The sequence below is a fragment of the Euleptes europaea genome, chromosome 5, assembly GCF_029931775.1.
Source record: "Euleptes europaea isolate rEulEur1 chromosome 5, rEulEur1.hap1, whole genome shotgun sequence".
NCBI lineage: Eukaryota > Metazoa > Chordata > Lepidosauria > Squamata > Sphaerodactylidae > Euleptes > Euleptes europaea.
In genome coordinates this window covers 94,358,850-94,381,056 of record NC_079316.1, presented here as the reverse complement: position 1 = coordinate 94,381,056, position 22,207 = coordinate 94,358,850, and the positions used below count along the sequence as shown (strand labels likewise).

The 22,207-nt window shown below is 42.0% G+C and overlaps 1 protein-coding gene across 1 annotated transcript in view; it reads right to left on the bottom strand.

Moving 5' to 3' along the window:
* Positions 1–22,207, bottom strand: part of CTNNA3 (catenin alpha 3) — a 955,294-nt gene that overhangs the window by 76,217 nt on the left and 856,870 nt on the right. Inside the window, exon 13 of the mRNA XM_056849344.1 lies at positions 4,685–4,777. Coding sequence (XP_056705322.1) covers positions 4,685–4,777 — 93 coding nt within the window. The remainder of the gene's footprint in view (positions 1–4,684; positions 4,778–22,207) is intronic.

The window sequence follows — 22,207 nt, the reverse complement described above, 5'->3', positions numbered from 1 at the left end:
TGCTGGAATTATGCAGTGGCAAATATGAGAACCCAAATCCTCAAAGGAACAATATAAATGTATAGCCAGTAAGACTGGGATAGTTGTACTTCCCTCTTGTTGCCTGCTGAGTGCCTCCTTGTTTGTCCCTGAGAGCAACATTTAAGCTTGGTTCCTGCTTCTTCTCCTTCTAACTCCCTTTCAGCCATGCAGAGGCTTTCTATCTAGTAGTGTAACTTCCTTAGAACAAATAGAAGGTTCTCGTGTTCTCTTCAACTACAACACCTCCAACACATTTCTTTATGAACCTAGAGAAATGTCCACTTTGCCAACACAAATCTCTTCTCAGCCACGATACTCACTGGGTGACCTCAGGCCAGCTACTCCCCCTCAGCCTGACCTACCTCTCAAGATTGTGATGAAGCAAATATGGAGGAAGGAATAATACTACTCTTTGGAAGAAGGCTGAGATAAATATGTAACAGACAGATTGCCCATTCCCTCAGTCCATCACCGTATAATAAAAGCTCAATTCTTGCTGCTTACTATCCTGTGCCACCTGTTGCCACATCACCAGAATTTGCTATGCCACTATTTTTATGTTCCTCACTTCCTACAAAAAACACCCTAAGTGATGGACATCTCATACAAATGCTTCTGTATTGCTCTGATGTTGCTTCTATTTGTAATTTCCTGGTTCAGAATGCAAACAAACTTCTAGCAACATGAAATGCTTGCATCAAATATGAGATGAACATTAGGACTAAAGAGTTCTTTTCTGGCTCTGATTCTAATCTGTGTCAGAAAAGGACTCTTCCCAGTCTCCTACTTCACGCAACAACACATTAAGGTGGCAGCTGCTTTCAGCTGTGGCAAGGTGGCCTCCCCTGAACCTGCTGAAATCCATTCACTGTATACCAAGCACCAGGGAGTTTGGGCCACGTCAATACAAAGATGCCTGATGTCGTGGGAAAATGACACTTTTTTTGCACTTGAAACTCTGCTATGGTGGAACATGGATAGGTACTAGGGAGGCCTCGAGTGGGACTTCTGTAACTCTGTTGCCATTGCTAATCGTAGGCCAGACTTTGTGGGTGGGAAGGTGGTAGGAGTCAGGGCTCATGAGGTCTTGGGGAAGGCCTTGGACTCCATTTTGCTCTCAAGGTCATTGGAAGCCCTATGGGACTTGGACTGGGTTCACAATAAACCAAGATATGTCTATTTTTTTAGGAAATCAGATTTTTCCAAGCCAAATTCTAAATTGAATTAGGGTGGGGATGGTGCCCATTATGACTGTGCAAATACACGATTAAAAGGGGTGACATAGTGAGAGAAGTATGACGGGCACCATGCACTTAGCTAAGGTCAGGAAGAGGGAACTGTATTTTCATGTAACATCAATGAACTCCATAACTGGGAATTTTGTATCTTTTCAGGGTATAAGCACTATAGTGTAGACAATGACCATAACTGAGAGCCAAAAATTGTGAGGCAAAGTATAGAATTGGCCCTCAGAAAAAGAGGGCCCTCAGTAAAACAGAATGGCCTCTGAGAAGGTGCCTATCCCTTCTCTAAACTGTGATAAAAATAGTATTTTTTGATATGTTTAACTGATTTAACTGATTTATTTTTTTTAATATGGACAATATTTTATGTGATACATAAAATGCTCAAAGAATGTTATTATGAGACTTTATGCAGTTATTTCTGTCTCTGCATAACCTATATTCATGGAGAACAATGATGCGGCCTTTCATTTGGAAAGTATTTTAAGGAAAGACCTTGTTCGCTTGCGCTTCCAAGAAGGATGTGACAGTGGTAATTTTAAGGCATAATTCAGACCCAAAAGGACAGCTGTGCTAGCTTAATTGCCTAGTGTTTAATACCATATTGTTTGGTTATTCTTGTAGAAAATCATCTTTTGCATAGTCATCTCATTTCTACACAGTATGTTGTAAGAGCTGCTGAAATTCAAGTACAGTTAAATCCTGGGGAATAAAGCGATTTGGATTTTATACTGTTACTTTAAATATACAGATCTATTTTCTAATGTGCATCATAATATTGTGTACTACGCTGATAAGAGGTTTTGTCCTGTCAGCATTAATCCAGGTCAATAAAAAAAGAGAAGGGGTAATCAAGTATGCCCTGATGAAGCATAACCGGAATTCATTATATGCAAAGTCTGATTCTGAGTGTGAGTTGGTAACACAGTGTTACTACTACCTGTCCTTATATCCATTTGGGAAGAATTGTGTCCCTGTGATTGCTTTTTCACCTGAGCAGAATAATGTGTCATTCCTCAGCAGCTATCTTGAACAGCTGCCAAAATGCAGTGCAAAAGGGCATTGCCCATTAGGCCTCTCTTCTGCTGCTATCTGGCCAGGTTGGACATGTTTCCAACTTTGTTTCATGCCCAGCAGCAGAGGAAATTGTACTTGTACAGCAGATGAGTTCATCATCCTCAAGAACTTTCACACAGATTCCTGTGAAAGCACCAAATGGTATGTATGCATAGATCACAGATTATGGCCAATTTGAATAGTTTGCCTACAATAATGTTGCCAGTGTTGATCTGAGCAGATTCACCTGCTGTCTTATCATCAGAACAGAGTTACAATTCTAGTTTTCGGTGTGATGTGCCTTGTCAGAGACAAGGATCTTGTTACTCTTGCTGGCACTGTTCACAACCTTGTACTGATGGTTTTACTACATGGTACAGATGGCTTCCGACTCCGCCTTTCAGACATCATTGCCAATCCCTGATCCCAGGTGGTATGTGAAAATTTCTAGAGGTTCCAGTCAATGAGAAGTCATGGATCCTCTGTCATAGGGGTGAGAAAATGAGTGTGAGGGGGAGAAATGTGGCCAGCTCTTCAAACAGGGCTTAACCAGGGCTAGAGGCTTTGTTAGCCAGTGCTAGAAATAGGTAGGTTAGTCTTTTTCAGGTAAATAGTACAGTTAGATTTGAGTCCCTTAGTGCCTTAGAGACCAACAAGAGTTTCAGGGTGTAAGCTTTCAAGAATCAAAGCTTCCTTCGTCTGACACGGTAGAGTAGTAATGGAGATCAGGACTCAGCTTTTATCCTAGTCAGAAGATGGAAGGGATATTGTACAAGATGCAAAAGTACAATGTATAATGGGTTGGGAATTTGTGAGAATCAAAGCAGGATCTGGAGATCAGCTAACCCTGTCTTCTGAGACTGGACTGGGGATGTGTGGGGACTGAATAGGTGACATCCACACCAAGTACTTCTGTCAGTGTAGTAAAGGCAGTAGTGAAGGGACCAGCTACCCCAGTGTTTAGTGAGTCTTTCCCAAATAAAATCAATCCACTTTTCTCACTAGGAGAAACAGCCTGCGGTCCTGTAACCCTGTGGGTGGGTGTGACTTTGGGCTAAAACGCATGGTTGCTTTATCCTCCTTTAATCCCTGTTTCAGCCAGGATTCAGCCAGGATCGAACGCATGCGTTTCGCCTAATGTGCGTTCGATCCTGGCTAAAAAAGGGATTAAAGGAGGATAAAGCGACCATGCGTTTTCGCCCACAGTAAAATTCTTAAGGAAACTGTGACCTAGCTCAGCTGTGAAAAGAGAGGTAGTTTTACACCATCTTACTTGCCAACCTAAATAAGCCTTTTAGCCCTTCTATGAAAGAGACAATAAACTTATCGTTGTTTTGTTAAAGGAAAGTATCTGTGGGAGGGAGGAAGTACAAATCACCTCCGAAATTGGTGCTGCCCTCCTCAGATCCATTAGGTAACTTCAGTGACTTGTCTCAATAATTACATTTAGCCTTACCGACCACTTGCAACCAAATATTTATTAAGGATTACCCTTCACTAGTCAATCAGTGGAGACTTGGGATTCTGTTGCTGGATGGAAGGGAAAGTTCAAGAGGGGCTAGGTGGGATCGGTATACCCAGGAACAGCAATCTTAATTTGCCTAGGCTCCAGGTCTGCCATCTCTCAGCAACCCTCATGACAGGGAAATAAAAATCAGCCACAGCCATTGAGGGTGGTGACAGGAACAAGGGGTTAAAAAAGGAACCCAAATGTTATTAAGGAATGTTATTAGGTAGAGGATAGAATAACAAACCTGTTGCCTCCTGTATATTAGCTAAGGTGCATTTTGTGATATAAGAGTTAATTTTATTAACATGGTTGCCCTCAGAGATTAAGAGTTGTATATGAATTGACTGTCCACAAAAACAGTATACATGAAAGGACTGCAGTGTGGGGGCTGCATTGTTTGTTGGGAGGATCCAAGACTTTATAACCAGGATACAGAATGTCCCAGCTGAGAGCAGCCTCACACATGGTACAAATAAAGGCATGGTATAAATAAAGGCATGGAATAAATAAAGGCATAGTATAAATAAAGTGAAAAATAAAAATATGTGGACATTTAGTAATAACCACACTTCTACTGGCTAGAAGGGCCAAGCCCAGGACTTTGAGCAACTGTGAATTTTGGGTTAAGTCTTTGCCAAGCTAATTTAATCCTCTGCTTAATATTTATAACTTCATTAGGAAGGCCTTTTCCTGCACCATTATATATCTGTTTGAAATACAACACACTCAGAAAGCTGTTCAAGAAAGGAGCAAACTTTTGGCATGATTCAGGGACAAAATGAAGAGACATTAGTGGAACAGCAGTCCCAGCCTTTGTTCAACAACCTTTAGGTCAAATTGGTGTGAGGCATACCTTATCAGTTTTCCCTTCAGTTTGAATACTGGTACGGCTGCATGCATCACTTTCATCTTCAATGTCAGATACATCTTCTAGTTCTTCTGTGGTCTGGGAGAATAACATGAGAAAAACAGACATTACTCTGAGGGACAAACTCATTTCCAGCCTGGAAAAAAACCCAGGTTCTTTTCTGGACTTTTCTGGACTAGCCTCAGGCTCATTTGGCAATATGAGTGAATGCCAAGATTCATCCTGGGCCTAATAATGGCATTCTTGGCATCCCCTCTCTCACCGCAGATAATCATATAGGGAAAATGTAGGTGTTGAATAACAAAGTTATTCTTTACCCTGTATGCATTGAGCAAGTTTGACAATCTCGGATGCTCTTAGGCCGATACCTTCAGATCCCTAGACATGAACGCCTATGCACATGCGGTTTAAATTTGTTGGATACAATTGACCACATCCTTTTAGATTGCCCCTTCTATGTGACTCTGGGGGATAAGCTGCTATTTACTTTGCTCCAGTACAAGAGATACAGGAGTAATAAAGTGAAATGCAAATTTCTTTTGAGTGATCATGATCCTAAAATTACGGCTACCGTGGCTGAATTTCTTACAGGAGTTCTTAAAGAACAAGAAAAGTTTTATTAACCCGACTTGTAACTTATATGTATTGCCCTTTGGAGGTATATTGTTGTTGTTTTTATCTCTGTCTTTTGGTATGCCAATAAAGGTTAATGAAATGAAAATGAGCAAGTTTGACATTTGTTTGGGTACCAGGTAATTGTATGTGCCCAGTCTGTTTTTCCTGTATTTCCATTTTATAATTTTTGATTTTTGTCATTGTATATTAGCAATCGTATATAGTTTTACCTTCAATACAGTACTGTATTTCATTGGTACAGAATTGCGAGATATTTTATTGTTATCTATACATCTAATTCCCACATGTGCCCCCTGCCTGAGGATACTTACATCCGCAGATAGGGGGGCACATTCACCCCCAACAGGTTTTTCTGCATACTTGGGGAACCCCCTAGGCCTGCAGAAAAATCTGAAAATTAAAAATAAATTATTGGGGGGGAAATAAATTCCCCCATTGAAAAAAAACAGCATTGTCTCTGCAGGTGCAACAACACTCTTACCTGTTGAAGTGGTGGAGGCGGCCACCACTGCAGGGATCAACAACTGGCCTGGTGCAGCTTCAGATGAGCTGTAGGGGCCTCACTCGCTTGCCCACCCAGAGCAGCTTTGGGTGGGCAAGGCCTTCTCCCCACACACATACAGCCCCACTCTGGTCATCAAAATAGTGTGAATAGTTTTGGTCTTCCACTTTTCAATGTTGGTTATACAGATTATTTTGTTATGCAAATTCTATTGTCTCCTTCGCACAGTAAGCAATATGTGCAATCAAGTTGAATCCCAAGGTTGCATTCCACTTATGATAGAGACCTGCAGAGTGAATGCAGAGTCTTCTGGTGGTAGAAGGAGTTTTGCTCCAGTGGAAGAGACACACACCAGTGGAAGGCTCCTCACACCAGCAAAAAGCTCCTTGTACCAGTGGAAGGCTGGTGGAAAAGAACACTTGGGTCCAACTGATAGTATTTATACATAAAATGTTGGAAAATGCACATTTTATGAGAAAATATTCAGTTCCAAGGAAACAAAAATAGTGTAAAAATAGAGTGATGGGTTTGATTCGCGCAAGAGAAAAGGGAAACTGAAGTAGGGATTGTTGGGCCAATACAGCAGTGAAGAGAAACAAGAAATCACCCCTACATTTTATTTTGCTTTGCTGGATGGGATAAAAAGGCACCTGCATGTTCCAGAAATGTTTCCTACATTTTCAGATTAGCAGTCAATCGTCACACTCAAAGCAGTGGTAGCTGCAGAGCAGGAATACTTCTTGCCATTCATTTATCTGTATGCATGGAGTTTTGCACTGTAAAAAACCCCTTCCATTTACACAGAAACAAGATTACTTAAATTTGTTCAAATTCTATTAAGATGCATAAAACTTTACAGATAAGAGCAATTGCTCATAAAGATTGTAGGTGCTATATTTTGAGCTAACTAGGAAAGATTTCACCACAGTTGCTCTGTGCTTATCCTTTTTTAGTTTGAATTATAAATGCTGAAATACAGACAATATAGCTTGTACTTTCAAAACAGTGGCAAAATGGTAGTTTGGAATAAGCAAGCCTATCTAGAATTTGTATGCTTAGGCTGTCTAAATTTGAACAAATTAAAGTTGTTCCTACACTTCCTAGGGACATATACTGAGATTCAGAAAATGCTAAATTCCTTTAAATGAGTGTTGTGGGGGGGAAATGTTTTCTTATTTATAACCTTACCTTTAAAAAAAACAGAGTTTTATTCTAAGGCCATTTCTGCTTGGTAATTAGCAGTGCGTTCCAGGCTGAAGTGGCCCGCATATTTTTTTTGAGTTTTGCATGCTGAACCGTCATTCAGGAAGTGACTGCAAAGCTGGCACATACCTACTTTGCATTTCTTAAGAGCCCCATTAATGCGACCTTTTGTGTTTGCTTCGCTCCCACACCGAAGAATCCTCTGAAGGAACCATGCAAAACGACAGCCGTGCGTTAGCTATGCAAATGGCAGTTGGCTATTGGAAGGAACAAAGGAGCGGGTGAGTGGGGGAGGTGGAATTTCTCCTTTTGCGTCAGGACAGTGAATAAGCATTTTAAAGGTTGCATTTTAAAAAAGAGCTTTGAGCGAGCATCAAAATTGACCCTGCATAAATGGCCTAAGACGTATAATTCTGAATGTTATTACTAGCACTAGAAACATTTAATATTTTAATGTCCGTTAAAATAGTGAGTGGAACGGGTTGCAGTTCCACTTGTCCAAACAATAGTGCAAGGACCACTGCAACACACACTGCTTTGTTCACATGCTTACTGCTCATGAGCACCATGGATGTTCTCTTTTAACTGCCAAAGGCCTGTGTGTTTATTCAATGCATATTGTTAATTCATCGCAACTACTGTGCATTTTCACAATACAGAAAATCATTTTTTTTAATGATGCACATGGAATAAACAAAACTCAGCCCTCTCTCAGTCCTTCTTCTAGGGGCCATTGTGCCTGTGAATCCCTAAAAAACATCTGCACAACGAAAAGAAGTATTGTTTGTTGATGTGATAGGAAAATATCGTGGGCTGTACCTTTAGCACATGGAAAAGAACACTGGAATCCAATAGCTTACACTGAGAGCAAACGGATTCTGAGGTTTATTCTGAATGCTTTCATGAATGGGTTTATACCTGAGAATAGGGTAACCAGGTGGGTGGTTTCAGCAAGCAATTGTCTGCCAATCCACCCAGTTGCTCCGGAGCGGCGTTTGTGTGCGCACGCAGCTGCGTGCATGCAATGCCATCACTTCCAAGTTTACCCCCGAAAGCGCCACATCACCACTGCTGCTTTAGCACTTAAGCCCCCAAAATTTGGTGTGTCAGAGTATAATTTGGGGGGTTGAGTGTTAAAGTAGCTGCGACAATGTGGTACTTCCGGGGGTAAGCCTGGAAATGATGTCATCCCATGTGTGCGGTCGCCCCAGCCCTGTCCCCTAAAACCTCCCACCAATCAAGAGGGGGGACCTGGCAACCCTACATGAGAAGGAGCCCCTTGAACTGAGCCCAGAAACAAATCAACAGCCAGACCAGTTAGTTCAGTACAGGTGTAACATGTTCATAAGATTTGGTAGGTAAAGGTCCCCTGTGCAAACACTGGGTTATTCCTGACCCATGGGGTGACGTCACATCCCGACGTTTCCTAGGCAGACTTTGTATACAGGGTGGTTTGCCAGTGCCTTCCCCAGTCATCTTCCCTTTACCCCCAGCAAGCTGGGTCCTCATTTTACCGACCTCGGAAGGATGGAAGGCTGAGTAGACCTCGAACTGGCTACCTGAAACCGACTTCCGTCAGGATCGAACTCAAGTCGTGAGCAGAGCTTTTGACTGCAGTACCGCTGCTTACCACTCTGTGCCACGGGGCATTTGACACCCGCAGAAGCTTCCTAGTTCTTTTCAAGGGCCCATACTGCATAACAATAAGAAATAAATGTGTGCCCCTTTGTCCAAACCAACAACTCAGATTGGCCCCACCAATTAATCAACTAAAACTTAAATTGACTGACCGGATTACATGAGCTAAAGGACACATCTTTGTATGTGATAAAAGAAAAACCTGCATTTTGGCAAATGAAAGGCCTGATCCGTAATCCATTCTGAAATCCAAGAGTATCTGAAGAGCAGAAAAAAAATGACCCTTCCAACACATGGCCTAACATTCTGAAAGGCTGCAGAACATGATTTTTACATAGCCTGTGAATCCATGTTCTTTGCATTTTCTAAAATACTTGAATTCCTATGAATCAGGGCCAAATTAAACGTGATGGCAAAATCAGGCCATCACAAGTCAACCGTCACCATTTTAAAGTGTTTTTAAAATGCCTCGATGGCCCCCAGCATGGAGCTCCCCCCCCCGTGTGTTTTCAAGTGCCAAAACAGCCATGGGGGGTATGTGGGCAATGTAAAATAAGCCCTTTAAAACTGCTTTCAATTGGCTATGGCAAACTTGTGACAGCCATGAATTTGCCATCATGTTTAGTTTGGCTCTCAGAGTCACTTTATACAAAAAGGAGAGAATATTGCTTAGAAACTGTTTAAAAACCTGGACATGTCTCTTGCTGTTGAGAAATATGGTATATACAACATAATGGGAGGATATACGAGAAATATAGAATTGTTTCTTGGTATACCAGTGAACTGTTTTGGTCATGCCAAATGAATTTCAATAAAACATTTATACTCTGACCCACCATAATGTGTTTGCTGTATGAAAAACATTTTACAGAAACTGTATTTCAAGATATGTTTCTACAGAGTTCCTTAACATTTTATTGGTATTATTTTTCACTTCCCTCAGCCTTTCAAGCAAAGCTTTCTTAGCGCCATAGGAATAACTCTACAGGCCTTGAGAAAAGAGGCAAAAGAGGAAGTTTTTGAAAAGTGCTGAAATAACTTGTTCTGTATTTTAGATAATATTTAACTAGGGTTGTGCATATCGATATACCCGAACGGAAAATAAACCCAAAATTTGCTGTTTCGGCAATAGTTGGGTTTCGGTTTTACCAAATACCAAAACCTGGGGATCTTCCCAAAGCTGAATAGGTGATTCCCAAAAAAGCCACATAATTATTCAGCTTTTTCAGGTTCGACTACTAGCATTTGCTCAGATGCATAGCTCTGTGCTTTCTCCCATTTTTCTATCTTTTTTTAAACTGGTTTTGTTAGGGCCCCAATTGATTTTTTTTCATAAACCCATATGTAACATAGGTCTCTGGAGCATGATATAAAGTTTCACAGTATGTAAAGATGGGTCTTGTCAAATTGTGTGAATGCTGTGGATTGGGAATTAGCTATTTATTTTAAAAGGCGAGAATCCAGGGGAGGGATTATGTGCCTGTTTGCCCCAAATGAAAATTCAAGACTAATTGATGGGGCTAGACTAGGGATTAGGAGTGTGCACCAATTTTGGGGGGGGACTTTTTGGGAAATTTTTGAAAAATCTGGGGAAAGCCAAATACTTAATTCATGTTTCCTTTAAAAATAAAAAAAATGGGTTAATAAACCCGAACCCAAAAAATACAGGGCACAGAGCTGAAGGCTGGGCTCAGACAGCATGATCTTCAGCTTGGCTGGGGTGGGGAGGAACTGAACATTGAGCTGCCTCCCAACCAGGAGCCAACACAGCCTTCAATTTATTGTCACTGCAGGTTCTGAAGTCCTGGACTTCGGAGCGGGCGGCAACATTAAACAAAAAATGGCACAACTTAGTGTCACTGCCCACTCTGAAGTCCAGGACACACATGAACACACATGAAGCTGCCTTATACCGAATCAGACCCTTGGTCCATCAAAGTCAGTATTGTCTACTCAGACTGGCAGCGGCTCTCCAGGGTCTCAGGCAGAGGTCTTTCCCATCACCTGCTCTCCTAGTCCCTTTAACTGGACATGCCGGGGATTGAACCTGGGACCTTCTGCATGCCAAGCAGATGCTCTACCACTGAGCCACAGCCCCTCCCTGACTTTAGAACCTGCAGCAATGCCAGCTAGCAGTAGGTAACTGAGGAAGGGAGGGGGTCTTAAAAATGGCGGAGGGGCCAAAGCAGCCCCGAATAATTCAGAATAAATTTGGAAATCCACTTTTCAGCTCCCTATAATTGCTGCCATTTGGGGGGTGCAACCCCCCCCTGAAAAATACCAAAAAATATTAGTACAAAAATGTATTAATATGCACACCCCTACAGCGGAACTGTGCAGCTTATGAAACAATCCCCTCCCTTTAGTGGAGGTTCCTTAGAATGGTCCCCCAGGGGTTGCCAGCTTTTGGGCAATCCCACCCTGGCTCTAAACTCAGCATGGCCTGTGATGGATGGTCAAGGTCTGCTCTCCAGGAGCTTCAGGCAATCGCTTTCAAATGGTGGACTGGAATGCTGGGTGGGTGTGATTGGCTGTTTAACTGCTGGCCAAGCAACAGAGTTGAGGGTTGTTGGACTTTGGTGGGAGAAGGCTTAGGAGGTCTGCTGGTTAGGCAGGGGATCCATTGGAGCCTTCAGGCATTCTTAAGATGGGCAGGGTTTGGGTGCTGTTACTGTCAAAAACAGTTATAAAGCTGTAGCGCCTAGAAAAACGCTACCTAAATAACTCTGATAAAAGATAGCGACTGGAGATCAGGAATTCTTTTAAACAGCTTTACTATTCAGTTGTACAAGTTTAAACAGTACAGAGCCGGGATCAAAACTCTACCAGCCCAAGGTTCAAGAGAGGGAAAAGGCCTCTCTTTACCCAAGAACCACCAGAGAAAATCACGCTGCCCGTTCTGAGAGCAGTTGCTTTATACAAAACAGTACAGACCATATTTAGTTGATACATTTCTTATGGCGTGATCCTAGCAAACAATAGACAAACGATCCTGGATTAAGCCAGTTCTGTAGCTGAGAGGAGCAAAGGTTCCTTGCTTTGCAACATTAAGGCTGTTAGTGTGTGTATGTGCTTATGCTGACATTGTTGAATAGCAAGCAGGCAGAGAAACGGAGGAAAGGGGCGTGACTGGGGGGGTGCTTGCACCCTGTTTATATACACAGGGGCATTCTAGAGTGTCATAGGTAAAATACCATTTAGGTGGGCACTTCAAAGCCTATCTGCTTTATAACACAGGTTATAAAGGTTTGAGTGCGCTTCCTGTTAAACACAGGGGGTTACTGCACTTTGTATTCCCAGCGATGTATTAAGAGTTTGAAAATGTTATAAAAAACCAATACATCGGTGGGAATACATAGAAAGTGCGAACAGTATTTTTTATAACATTTTCAAACTCATAATACATCGCTGTTATTACAAGTGCGGTAACCCCCACAGTTAAAAGCCTTTTTTGTTCCGTTATAAGACTGAATTAGCCAAACAAGAAACCTGCTTTGTAATTGTCACTCTTTCTCAGGCCCCAGCTCTCCAGTAACTTTGTTCATGTAACACTGAGAGGGCTGGAGAAAAAGCAAACCAAGACAACCAAGGCACATATACCCACTGAAATAAACCTGCATCTTAGTTGTTTCCATCAAGTCTACTGTGTGGTTCTTCATGCCTATAATTCCCTCATAATAGGCCAAATGAATGCCCTGAAACCAAGCATTGCCCTCATTGAGAGCAGTCCCAAAAGCCTCAATTATAAAAATAAAAGAATGGGGGGGGGGAGAACTTGTTCTCAGGGTGTGAAATTTAACTCCCTCATTTCGAGATCTGGAGACAAGGTGTCATCACATCATTATACAGCCATTTCTTCATTCTCCTAGCATGTACAAAAACCTTTGCCAAGGGATGCTAACCAATAACACCATCTTTCCATGCCATTCAGTGTAGCACTGAGGGAGTTTCCCAGGGCCCCCTAGGTATGGGTGCCTATCTCCATCACAGGCTATCTATGAACATATATCTTGCATTTCATTTTACCAAAAGCCTAGTTAGGGTCTAACCGTTTTCCACTTCCATTAGTCCTAATTTACATACCTTATCCCACAAAAATAATGGGAATCAGGCTAGGCTACAAAACACTCCCTCCTGAGCCAAACTAAAGAGAAACGACCAAATTTCCTGCTTGGCCCAGTAAGGACCAGCCACTTCCACAAAAGGACGGGAAGTAGAGTTACAAACCTCTGGGGGAGGGGGCTGGAGTTCCTATAGAATTTTAACTGATCTCCAGCCAGCAGAGATAAGTCCCCCTGGAGGAAATGGAAGCATCAGAGGGTGGACTCTATAGCATCACACCCCTGCCAAGCTCCCTCCCCTCCCCAAACTCTGTCTTCCCCAGGCACCGTCTGCAGATCTTCAGGAATTTCCCAAGCCGGTGTTGGCAAACCCAGTGGGAAAGGAGGGCAGCTTCCCCCACAAATGCCTGACACTTACAATGGTCAGCTTTAAATAGTCTCCCCTTCTCCAGCTGTCTATGCAACTGGAAAGGCTGCATGGGGCAGCTGGCCCTGGCCCTCCTCCCAGGAAGCTCTGAGTTTCACTTCTAAAAGAAGATGGAGGCAAAACTGCTTCTTCTCCATGTCTGGTTGAGATCCAAGCATATCACACTGGGGACATTCTTGGGATTTTTAAATAGCCTACCAAAGTTGGCCATTCCCTTTGGTAGACTCCAGATAATATTGCTGAACCCATCTGCAAGCTGTGGGACTGTGGGAACATTCATACAGGCAGGGGTCTGAAAAGTAGCTATGACTCTCTCCTAATTAGGGTTGACAACCTCCAGATACTAGCTGGAGATCTGCTGTTTCAACTGATCTCCAGCCAATAGAGATCAGTTCACCTGGAGAAAATGGCCGCTTTGGCCATTGGACTCTATGGCATTGAAGTCCCTCCCCTCCTCAAACCCCGCCCTCCTCAGGCTCCACCCCAAAAACCTCCCACCGATGGCGAAGAGGGATCTGGTAACCCTACTCCTAATTCAGTGCTTGTTTCTCTATAATATCCCAAGGGGGGGGGTCACACACCTGAGTTAGGAGGTACGTCTTATACAGAAGAGATTGTGTTCATGTAGCCCTTAAACAAGCAAGATGAACTTCTCAAGAGCATTGCTTTTCAGACCTCAATTAACAAAGAGCAGTGTGCTGATATTTCCAAGTAGTTTCTTTTCTGGAAATAAAACCATGACAGACGAATTTCAATGAGAATTTAAAAAAATATGTTCTATTACACATTCAAGTTGTGTTCACTTTTTTCTGTACTCCCCTACTATCTTCTCGCTGTCGACAAAACAGGATATCACAAAAGTTCAAACAGGCTATTTTAAAATCCTGCTTGTTTGGGGACTCAGATGGCTTCTGATGAGGGCCCATTTATATGTTACTGCTGCCATCTCTGTGGTTTCTCCCAAATTGTATCAAGGAGAAGCATCCCTAGAGTGATATGCAGCCACATGATCCCCCGTAACCCTTGTGGATGGGAAAGAAAGATGGTAGCTTGAATAGTGCGCATGCTACTGTGGTTGACAACAGTACTGCCTCTCAAGGTAATGTGGAAATTTTATTTTAGAGTTCACCTGCATTTTCACCTTCTCCCCCCCCCCCACAAGGGCTTTGCATTCTCATCATGTTTATTCAAATAATATTTATAGTTAAGCCCTGGGCTGAGGTATTTTATGCCTTGTTCACATAATGTTCTAAGCTGCCGGAGTCAGTTCCTTTCATAACTCATATACTTCACATCTACCTGTGAACAGCCTTTAGTGGAGTCAGAAGGCAGGCACCTGATTTCATAACCTCTACATTTGATTTACTAGTTACATTTGAATAACTGAGCCATTAGAACGGCTATATTTTTTAAAAAAATGATCAAGTCAGGGTGTGCCAATTGCGATTTGGCTAAAATTCAGAAAACATGATTGCATGGTGACGCTGGAGGCATACTCGACCGGCTTGGGAGAGTCAGAGCAAAGGTTTAGGATTGGGATGGAAGTATACGAATGAATATAAAACACTTCCTGCTCTGATATGCAGATGTTTGTATTTTAAGCTTCTTCCACATGGAAGTTATGTTCCTGTTTCATGTCTACACTGAAGTGGCTTTCTTTTTTTAGCATCCACATGACATCATCCCCTAATTGTCCACTTTTTGTATTTTCCCCTTCTTTGCTAAGGTCTTTCCCAAATCTGGTTTGCAGCCATCTTTCCATGAAGATTGTACCTTTGTACATTGCATGGATGGGAAGATGCATTGTGTGGAGAGGCCCTGCCTGCCACAGCACCATTTCCTTGCCCCAGCCCCCCTCGTGGTTATCATTTTTCCCTCTCTACCATCAGAGGGCTTTTGGGGGGCTTTAAAAAAATGACAAATTGCTACATCATTAAACTACAAGGATATGTCAATTACCAATTTTAAAACTAGGATTTTTTTAACCCTATATCATAAAATCTGTAATTGATCTATCACTGTAGCTTAAATCTGTATGTCAATTGCCAATTTTTTAAAACCCTGAAAAATCCAAATCCCCCAGGGGTGGGGGGTGGGGGTGCCACAGACAGCAGAGGCAAAGAAAGTGCAGGGAAAACTATCATATGGCTGCTCCATTGCTGCTGCAAATGCCTCTGTGCTCACAGTGGCTCTGGAATGAACATGGAAAATTGTCAACACCGGAATGCAGCCCAAGTTAGTGCTTTTATAACTTGATCTTATGCAAAAATAACTTCCACTGAACTCAGAAAGACCTGTCCTCAAGTCAGTGTGCTTCTATCTGGAGTTTGTCTTCTTTAGAAGAGCTTAGTAGCAATCACTACTGAACAAAACAAGAAGGGTGAGTGATAACTGTACTACCCCTTCTTTGAGGGTACTTTGACCTTGTGTGGGATGGCAGGAGCAACACAGGACATCTCTCAGCTTGTGTGTAATCTACCAGTGATTGCCTGACATTGGCAATCTTCTCTCCCACTTTTGCCAATTCTTTTCCATATATGTTTTTGCTTCTGGTTAGGTTTTTTTAGGCAGTAATCACGTACACACAAAGAGTTATCACCGTTCATTACTCATTTTAAAGCCAAGGTTTTCCCAAACAAACTATTGTTCTTACAGCACATTTATGACCCAAATCCTCATATATGTATTAAACCCTCCAAGTGGTAATAATCAAGACACTTAGCCATGAAGCCTAAGAAAGGTAGAGGCAAAGCAGAATCTCAAGGTAAACATTGTCCTGAATTCACCCTACTGTGTAAGCAAATACAAAGGCACAATTGCACAAAGAAGAGAAGTGCTCAGTGATGATCCAGACTCATTGATTTGTCAGATTTTATGGTATACTTACTTTGGTTTCACAACACCCATCACAACCTTATGTTGTTCCAAATAAATGGGGATTATGTAGTCCTGATATATGTTTTGTGACTCAAGAGAAATTGCTCTTCCAAAGCCACTAAACTCAATTTCACCAGTAAAGAAGGCCAGCATCTAATTCAGTGATCCGAAGTGGGCTTGGCAAACATGCCAAATTCAACTTCAACAAACTAAGGAACACTCTTCAATGGCACAGATGGGTCAGCTTCTGGAATTTATTATTAGTTTTGGACTCTGCAAATTGCCTTCAGGACCCACAAAAACAACACCAGATTATTCCCTGATCCCACACATCCCCAGCATCAGCAAAACAATCTAGTCAGTTCACTGAGGCCTCAATGAACATCATGTTGCAGGCATACATCTGCACTGGCTGCATGCATGGCTGCCTGCTTCTGCACATGGATGCCCTCTTACTAGATTCAGGTGACTGAAGGATAGCTGCAGTGCAAACACAGCCTATGCAGAAAAAAATTCCATCTGCCTCTGCAATCTCATTACCGTAGCAGAACCGCCCTTCTGCTATCTCAGCATCCTAATTTCTACCTTGCTGCAAATTTGACAAAAGTCATAGGAACACTCCAAGAGACCAAACTGGCCCTGCAAAGAATTAATTACTAAGAGAATCATCTCAATTTTATTTCATGACAAAATTGTCCAGCTACTTTCCCCCTTGCCTGTTGAGCTGACATGCATGTGCTCCATCTAGTGGGAAGAGAACTTAAAAATACAACATTGTTAAAATGTTCCTTGGATGTTTGTTAAACCTTCCAGAAGCCCTTCCATCTCTAGCAAAACAAGATCCTCCCTAATCCAGTTTGCCAGACTGGTTTGGTATACTTTCCTGGTAGTTCAGAAAGAGGTTCTAAAGGAACTGTGAACCTATCCTCCCATATATGGACTTTTTCTATCCCTGCATACATGGACTATGTAGAGCTGAGGGACTATGCAGAGCACCCACACCACAGGTGACCAAAGATGGAAGCAACCCAGACACTACCCTGGACCAAGCTGTATGGAGCCAGCAGGACTTTGCAGACAACTCAGCACCCTGCCTTTCTCCCTGGAACTCCCCTCCACTTGAGGAGCAATTTTACCTTTGTGCCTGGTGAGACCACCTGCCTGGTGAGTCAGCCTGCCTCAAGGCAGATTTTTACTATAAGTAGTAGCACCCATACAGCAGCCATTTGCTTCTCATTTTAGATCCATACAACTGCCCTGTGTCTCTGCATGGCTTCTCTGATCACAAAGCATTGGTTCGCTGAGCGGTCTTTTTAAAAAATTTAATGTCATTTTATTTTATATAAAGTGTGTGTGTGTTAAGTGCCGTCAAGTGGCTTCTGACTCATGGCGACCCTATGAATCAATGTCCTCCAGAACAAAAAAGGGAATAAGGGAATAGGTAAACATGCAATTTTATTCTGCAAATAAAAAAAATTACAATATAAACACGACTAGTTTCTCAATAAGTTTGACAGGCTACTTTCTGACATTTATGGCTTTGTTTCTATGGCAGGATATTTAATTTCTTTGTTCTACACTATAAAACAACCTATATTACTTCATAATATATTTCCATCAGCCTCAAGCCTCTATGTACCTGTAAAACAAATTCCATTTGTCATTAAACTGGTCAAAAGTCTCATCATCTGTTACATTAATCATATATGTCATTTTAGCCATTTTAGCATATTCCATCATTTTATCTCTCCATTCATCTATGTCTGGCAGGGATGTGTGTTTCCATCTTCTTACAAGAATAACTCTAACCACCGTTGTGGCATATCGGAACAAGTCTTTCAGCAATGGGGACAATTCTATTGGCATTATTCCTAATAGCATGTTCTTAGGATTCAAACTGAATTTTTGCTGAAATTTTCTGCAGTTTGTTATGAATCATTTTCCAATATGACAGCAGTTTCTGACAGGTCCACCATACATGAAAATAAGAAAAATCTTTCACTTGACATTTCCAGCACGCTCCCTGCTGCGTGTCTTTTATGTTACCCATTCCAATGTTATCATTTCTCTGAAATTTTGCATCCATTTGATCATATTTGTCTTGACTTGCTCCATTTCGGTGTCATATCTTAGCAACAATTTGTTGATCTTTCCAAGCAAGTGATCATTGCTCTTGGTTATTATGGTTTCAAATTCCGTTAGTGTTCTCATCTTACATGTTTTCATGCAGTCCTCTTTAAGCTTGGATCTTAACTGAAGATACGTTAGCCAATTCAAATCTTTATTTGCCCTTTTTATTGTTTGTAGATGCTTAATTTCTCCATCCTCCCCAATCATGTCTTGATAGGTAAAATAGAAACTGCACTTCCATGCAAGATCTTCATGATATACCTCAAGTGGTGACATTATGGGTGGCGGTGAGGGGCTAATTCTTTTTTTTTTATATATATATAAATGTCCCATACTTTTAACAATGTTGGTTTAACATCACAATCTTCAAAGGATTGTCTCGGGATAGACAACATTTTGGAGCTCCATAGCAAGTTGTGAAATCCTGTTGAAAGGTCTGCTCTTTCTATTATAAGGATTCTATTAGTGGGAGATTTAATCCATTCTGAAATCCAAGTCAAACAAGAGGCTCAACAGTACAACTTTTCCTTCTCCTGCAGCCTCTCTCGCTGTGAACCTCGCCAGAAGGTAGCTATAGACTTTCATTCTGCTATCCCTTTTAGGACTATTTCAGTGTGTTTGATTTGTTTTATTGCATTTGTGTGTGTGCTTGTACCCCCTTGATTTCCCCCTAATAAATCCAACTTGTTTTACTTTAATTGGCTTCCTGATTCATCTATTCCTTTGGCTCGCTCACCCTTGGTATACATTGGTGAAAGAACCCGCTCTTTAAGCCTCTCAATAGTGCTCAAATTTGTCTCCAATTGACTAATTCCCCCATTAATTATTGGAGACCCCCAGCATTCCCCTTAACAGAACTGCTCATCTCTATTGCTCTGAAATCCATTCACAGATGCTGTAATATGCCCTTGTGGCCTTTAAAGGGGAAAGGATGCAGCATGGCATATGTGAACTTTCTACATTGCTAATAACAGGTCTTTTGCTCTGAGTCTCCATATGCAAGTCTCCAGGTACAAAATAAGTGATCAGGCAGCAGTCATGTGAAGGAATACAGAATTTAAGCTTCCACTCCAACCCTAGAAGGAAGTTATTTTCACAAGAATATGGAAGTTGAGCACCCAACTGGATTTCCATTGATGTTTGAAGTTCCTTTGAAGATCCACTGCTGAAGAAGCAAGGTGCTACTCAGTTTAAAAGGTGGCTGTTCCTTTGGTAGTAAGAACTACTCCAGACTGCTCTTGCATCTTTTTGGTGTTGGTGGAAAGTGCCATGAAGTCACAGCTGATTTATGGCAATCGTGGAGGGTTTTCAAGACAGGAGATGAACGGAGGTGGTTTGCCATTACCTGCCTCTGTGTAGCAGCCCTGGACTCCCTTGGAGGTCTCCCATCCAAGTACTAAACAGGGTTGACCCTGCTTAGCCTCTGAGATTTGACAAGATCAGGCTAGCAAGGTCAGGTCGAGTTTTTTTTACTCATGCCTAAATAAATAACTTCTTTGAATCAGAGGCTCAAGTCAGGCATAACACAAAACCATGGTTTCTTTATCTATTGTTATATTGCCTCCACCTCCCCTTGCAGAGACCCAGCTGGTATCCTAGTCTTCATTACAGTGGGGGTTGATGCCAAGGAACAACTAAGTCTGTTTAATAAACCTACTTCCATCCACGGTTTCAAATCATAGTTTGACATAAACTAACTTACTATAGTTGATGGACTGACCTGCATTCAGATGATCACATAAACCATAAATCTTTTCATTAAATCAAGGCTTTGCATGATGTCTGAATCAAACCACAGTTGTTGCCTCTTAACATTAAATTCAATCTCTTGTAAGGAATACTATTGTTACTAAAATGTAACCATTCTAGGACCTTTTTCACAGGCTCCAGGTACTCCTGATTTTTTGGGAGTTGATCCACAAGCATTGGCATTGGTTTGGGCAGGGTTGTTCTGCACATGTTCCCTCCCTGTGCATTTTTTCAAGTTTTAGAGTCAGTTCTTTCACAGGTGGATTTCATAATGAGGATTTTCAAAGGAGGGAGCTGTCATAATCAGTGTCGTTATTGACATCCCCCTTCTTTTTTTAAAAAAAATGGCCCTAAAATACTGATATAATTATGTAGTGTTGTAATATAATTTAAGCATGTTAACTGAATTCCCAGTTTTGATTTTTTTTAAAAGTAAGTCTCTATTTCCTTACCTCACAGAGATAGAAGGAAACAGGCATTCTTCTGATAAGGAAGAGATTAGAGACTTACAGTGTATTCCTGAGAGGAGTGCCTGCGCCGGCTGCACTGATTCCAAAGGAACCTCCTCCTGGCATTAAAAATCCGTACAACCCTCAATAAAAAGAGGCATTCCCGGGCTGAAAGGGTTTTGGAGGCCACCTAAAGGTGGCTCCTCCCCCAGCCCAGCACTGGAACACACCGGGAATGCCTCCTGGGATGCCAGGAAGCCCCAGCGTTAGTTGCCCAGATGCCAGCACGGGGGGCCCAGAAGCTGGCGCGGCACCGTCCTTGCCTCCGAAGGGCTTTCACCCTTAGATCTCAGGAATGCGCTGTTACTCTTTTTAAAAAGATTGAAAGCAGGGAATGCAGAAAACCTGCTTAAACTATCACTACAACACTACAGCATTATATTGGTATTTTAGGGCCTTTACAAATGAAACTACTGTCTTGGGGGAGAGTGGTTTAATGATATCCAAACATTGAAAAGTGGGCTGGAGGTGGGTGGGACAAAGAAAACTGACAGAAACATTACACACTAGGAAAAGTGAACTCAACTCGGCTTCCAGAAAAACATCAGTGTAAAAGTGGTCTCAAAAGTGCTGGAACAAACCTGGCTGTGGGGAGGGGGGGACAAAAGGCACAAAAATACAAGCAGAAATCAGGGGATAAACCAAAGCAGTATGGAGTCAGAACCAATGAAAAAACCCTATGCGGAAAAGCCCTAAGACAGAGAAATATAACTGAAATAGTGTTGGTAGTACTACTAGGAAAACATAAAACAGACAAGGAGGAGGAATGGACAGTTTAACAGGCTTCTCAATCAATGAAGATAGCACACACAGGAACTGGATTTAACTGGGTTTATTGACTAACACTGGGTTTATTGACTAACAATTGATCTGTGATAAATGCCCTCCATTACCATATCTATTGGACTGCCTGAGGGCATGCCAACATGGCATTCCATCCTGGCTTAAAACTCCAAGAGGCATTCCAGCTACCCCTAGTTTTTCCTTGTCTGCACACACAACAGTATGCCAAGACGATCATCCACCCCATCCTCCCAAGCCGGCTAGCATTGGCATTGCTAGAAATGGTAAAGTCCCAGCAGCATGGGGGTTCCCTTCCCAAGCCCCCTGTCTTATCAGGCATAAATAGCTGGTTTGGGAAACCTTTCCCCATTATGAGATGCCTCAGGGTACTCACTCAGCTTCCTTAACGCAAGCAAAGACATCACTATTCCAGCCTACCCAGCTCTAAAACCTGGCCTATAGATAAAATGACCACTCAAAACCTCAGCAGTATGAAGCAAGTGCTAGAGAACTCTTTCAACAGCCAATCTGAAAGGACTCAAAATTCCATCTTGACCTCAAAGTGCCCAGCTACTCTCACACTGGAGAAATAAAGTTGCATGGCTAAAAAATAAAGTCAGAAAGTGGCCAAAAGTGCAATGTAACAAGCGTGAGATTATATTGACTAACAAAGAGCAACTATCACGAAACATTTGCACAAAGTAGCCAATTTCTACACTTATGAACGCAAAGAGGAAAGTCCGGTTTCTAATCCTTTTCAGATGTCTTCATCAGTCGCAGTGTTTGATAGTGCCAAGATGAAACCGGCCCGAAAAGCTGCTCGTATCAATGATCTTTCGGAGCAACTTTGTTGCACAGAAGGTAGAAGGCACTCAATGCCAAGGCAGCTTTGCGGAGGTACTGATAGTAACCTTCCCCTTCAGATGTCTGCTGAATTCCTAATCTGTATGGACATCTGTATGGGAAGGACATCTGTTAATTTCATAGGTATCT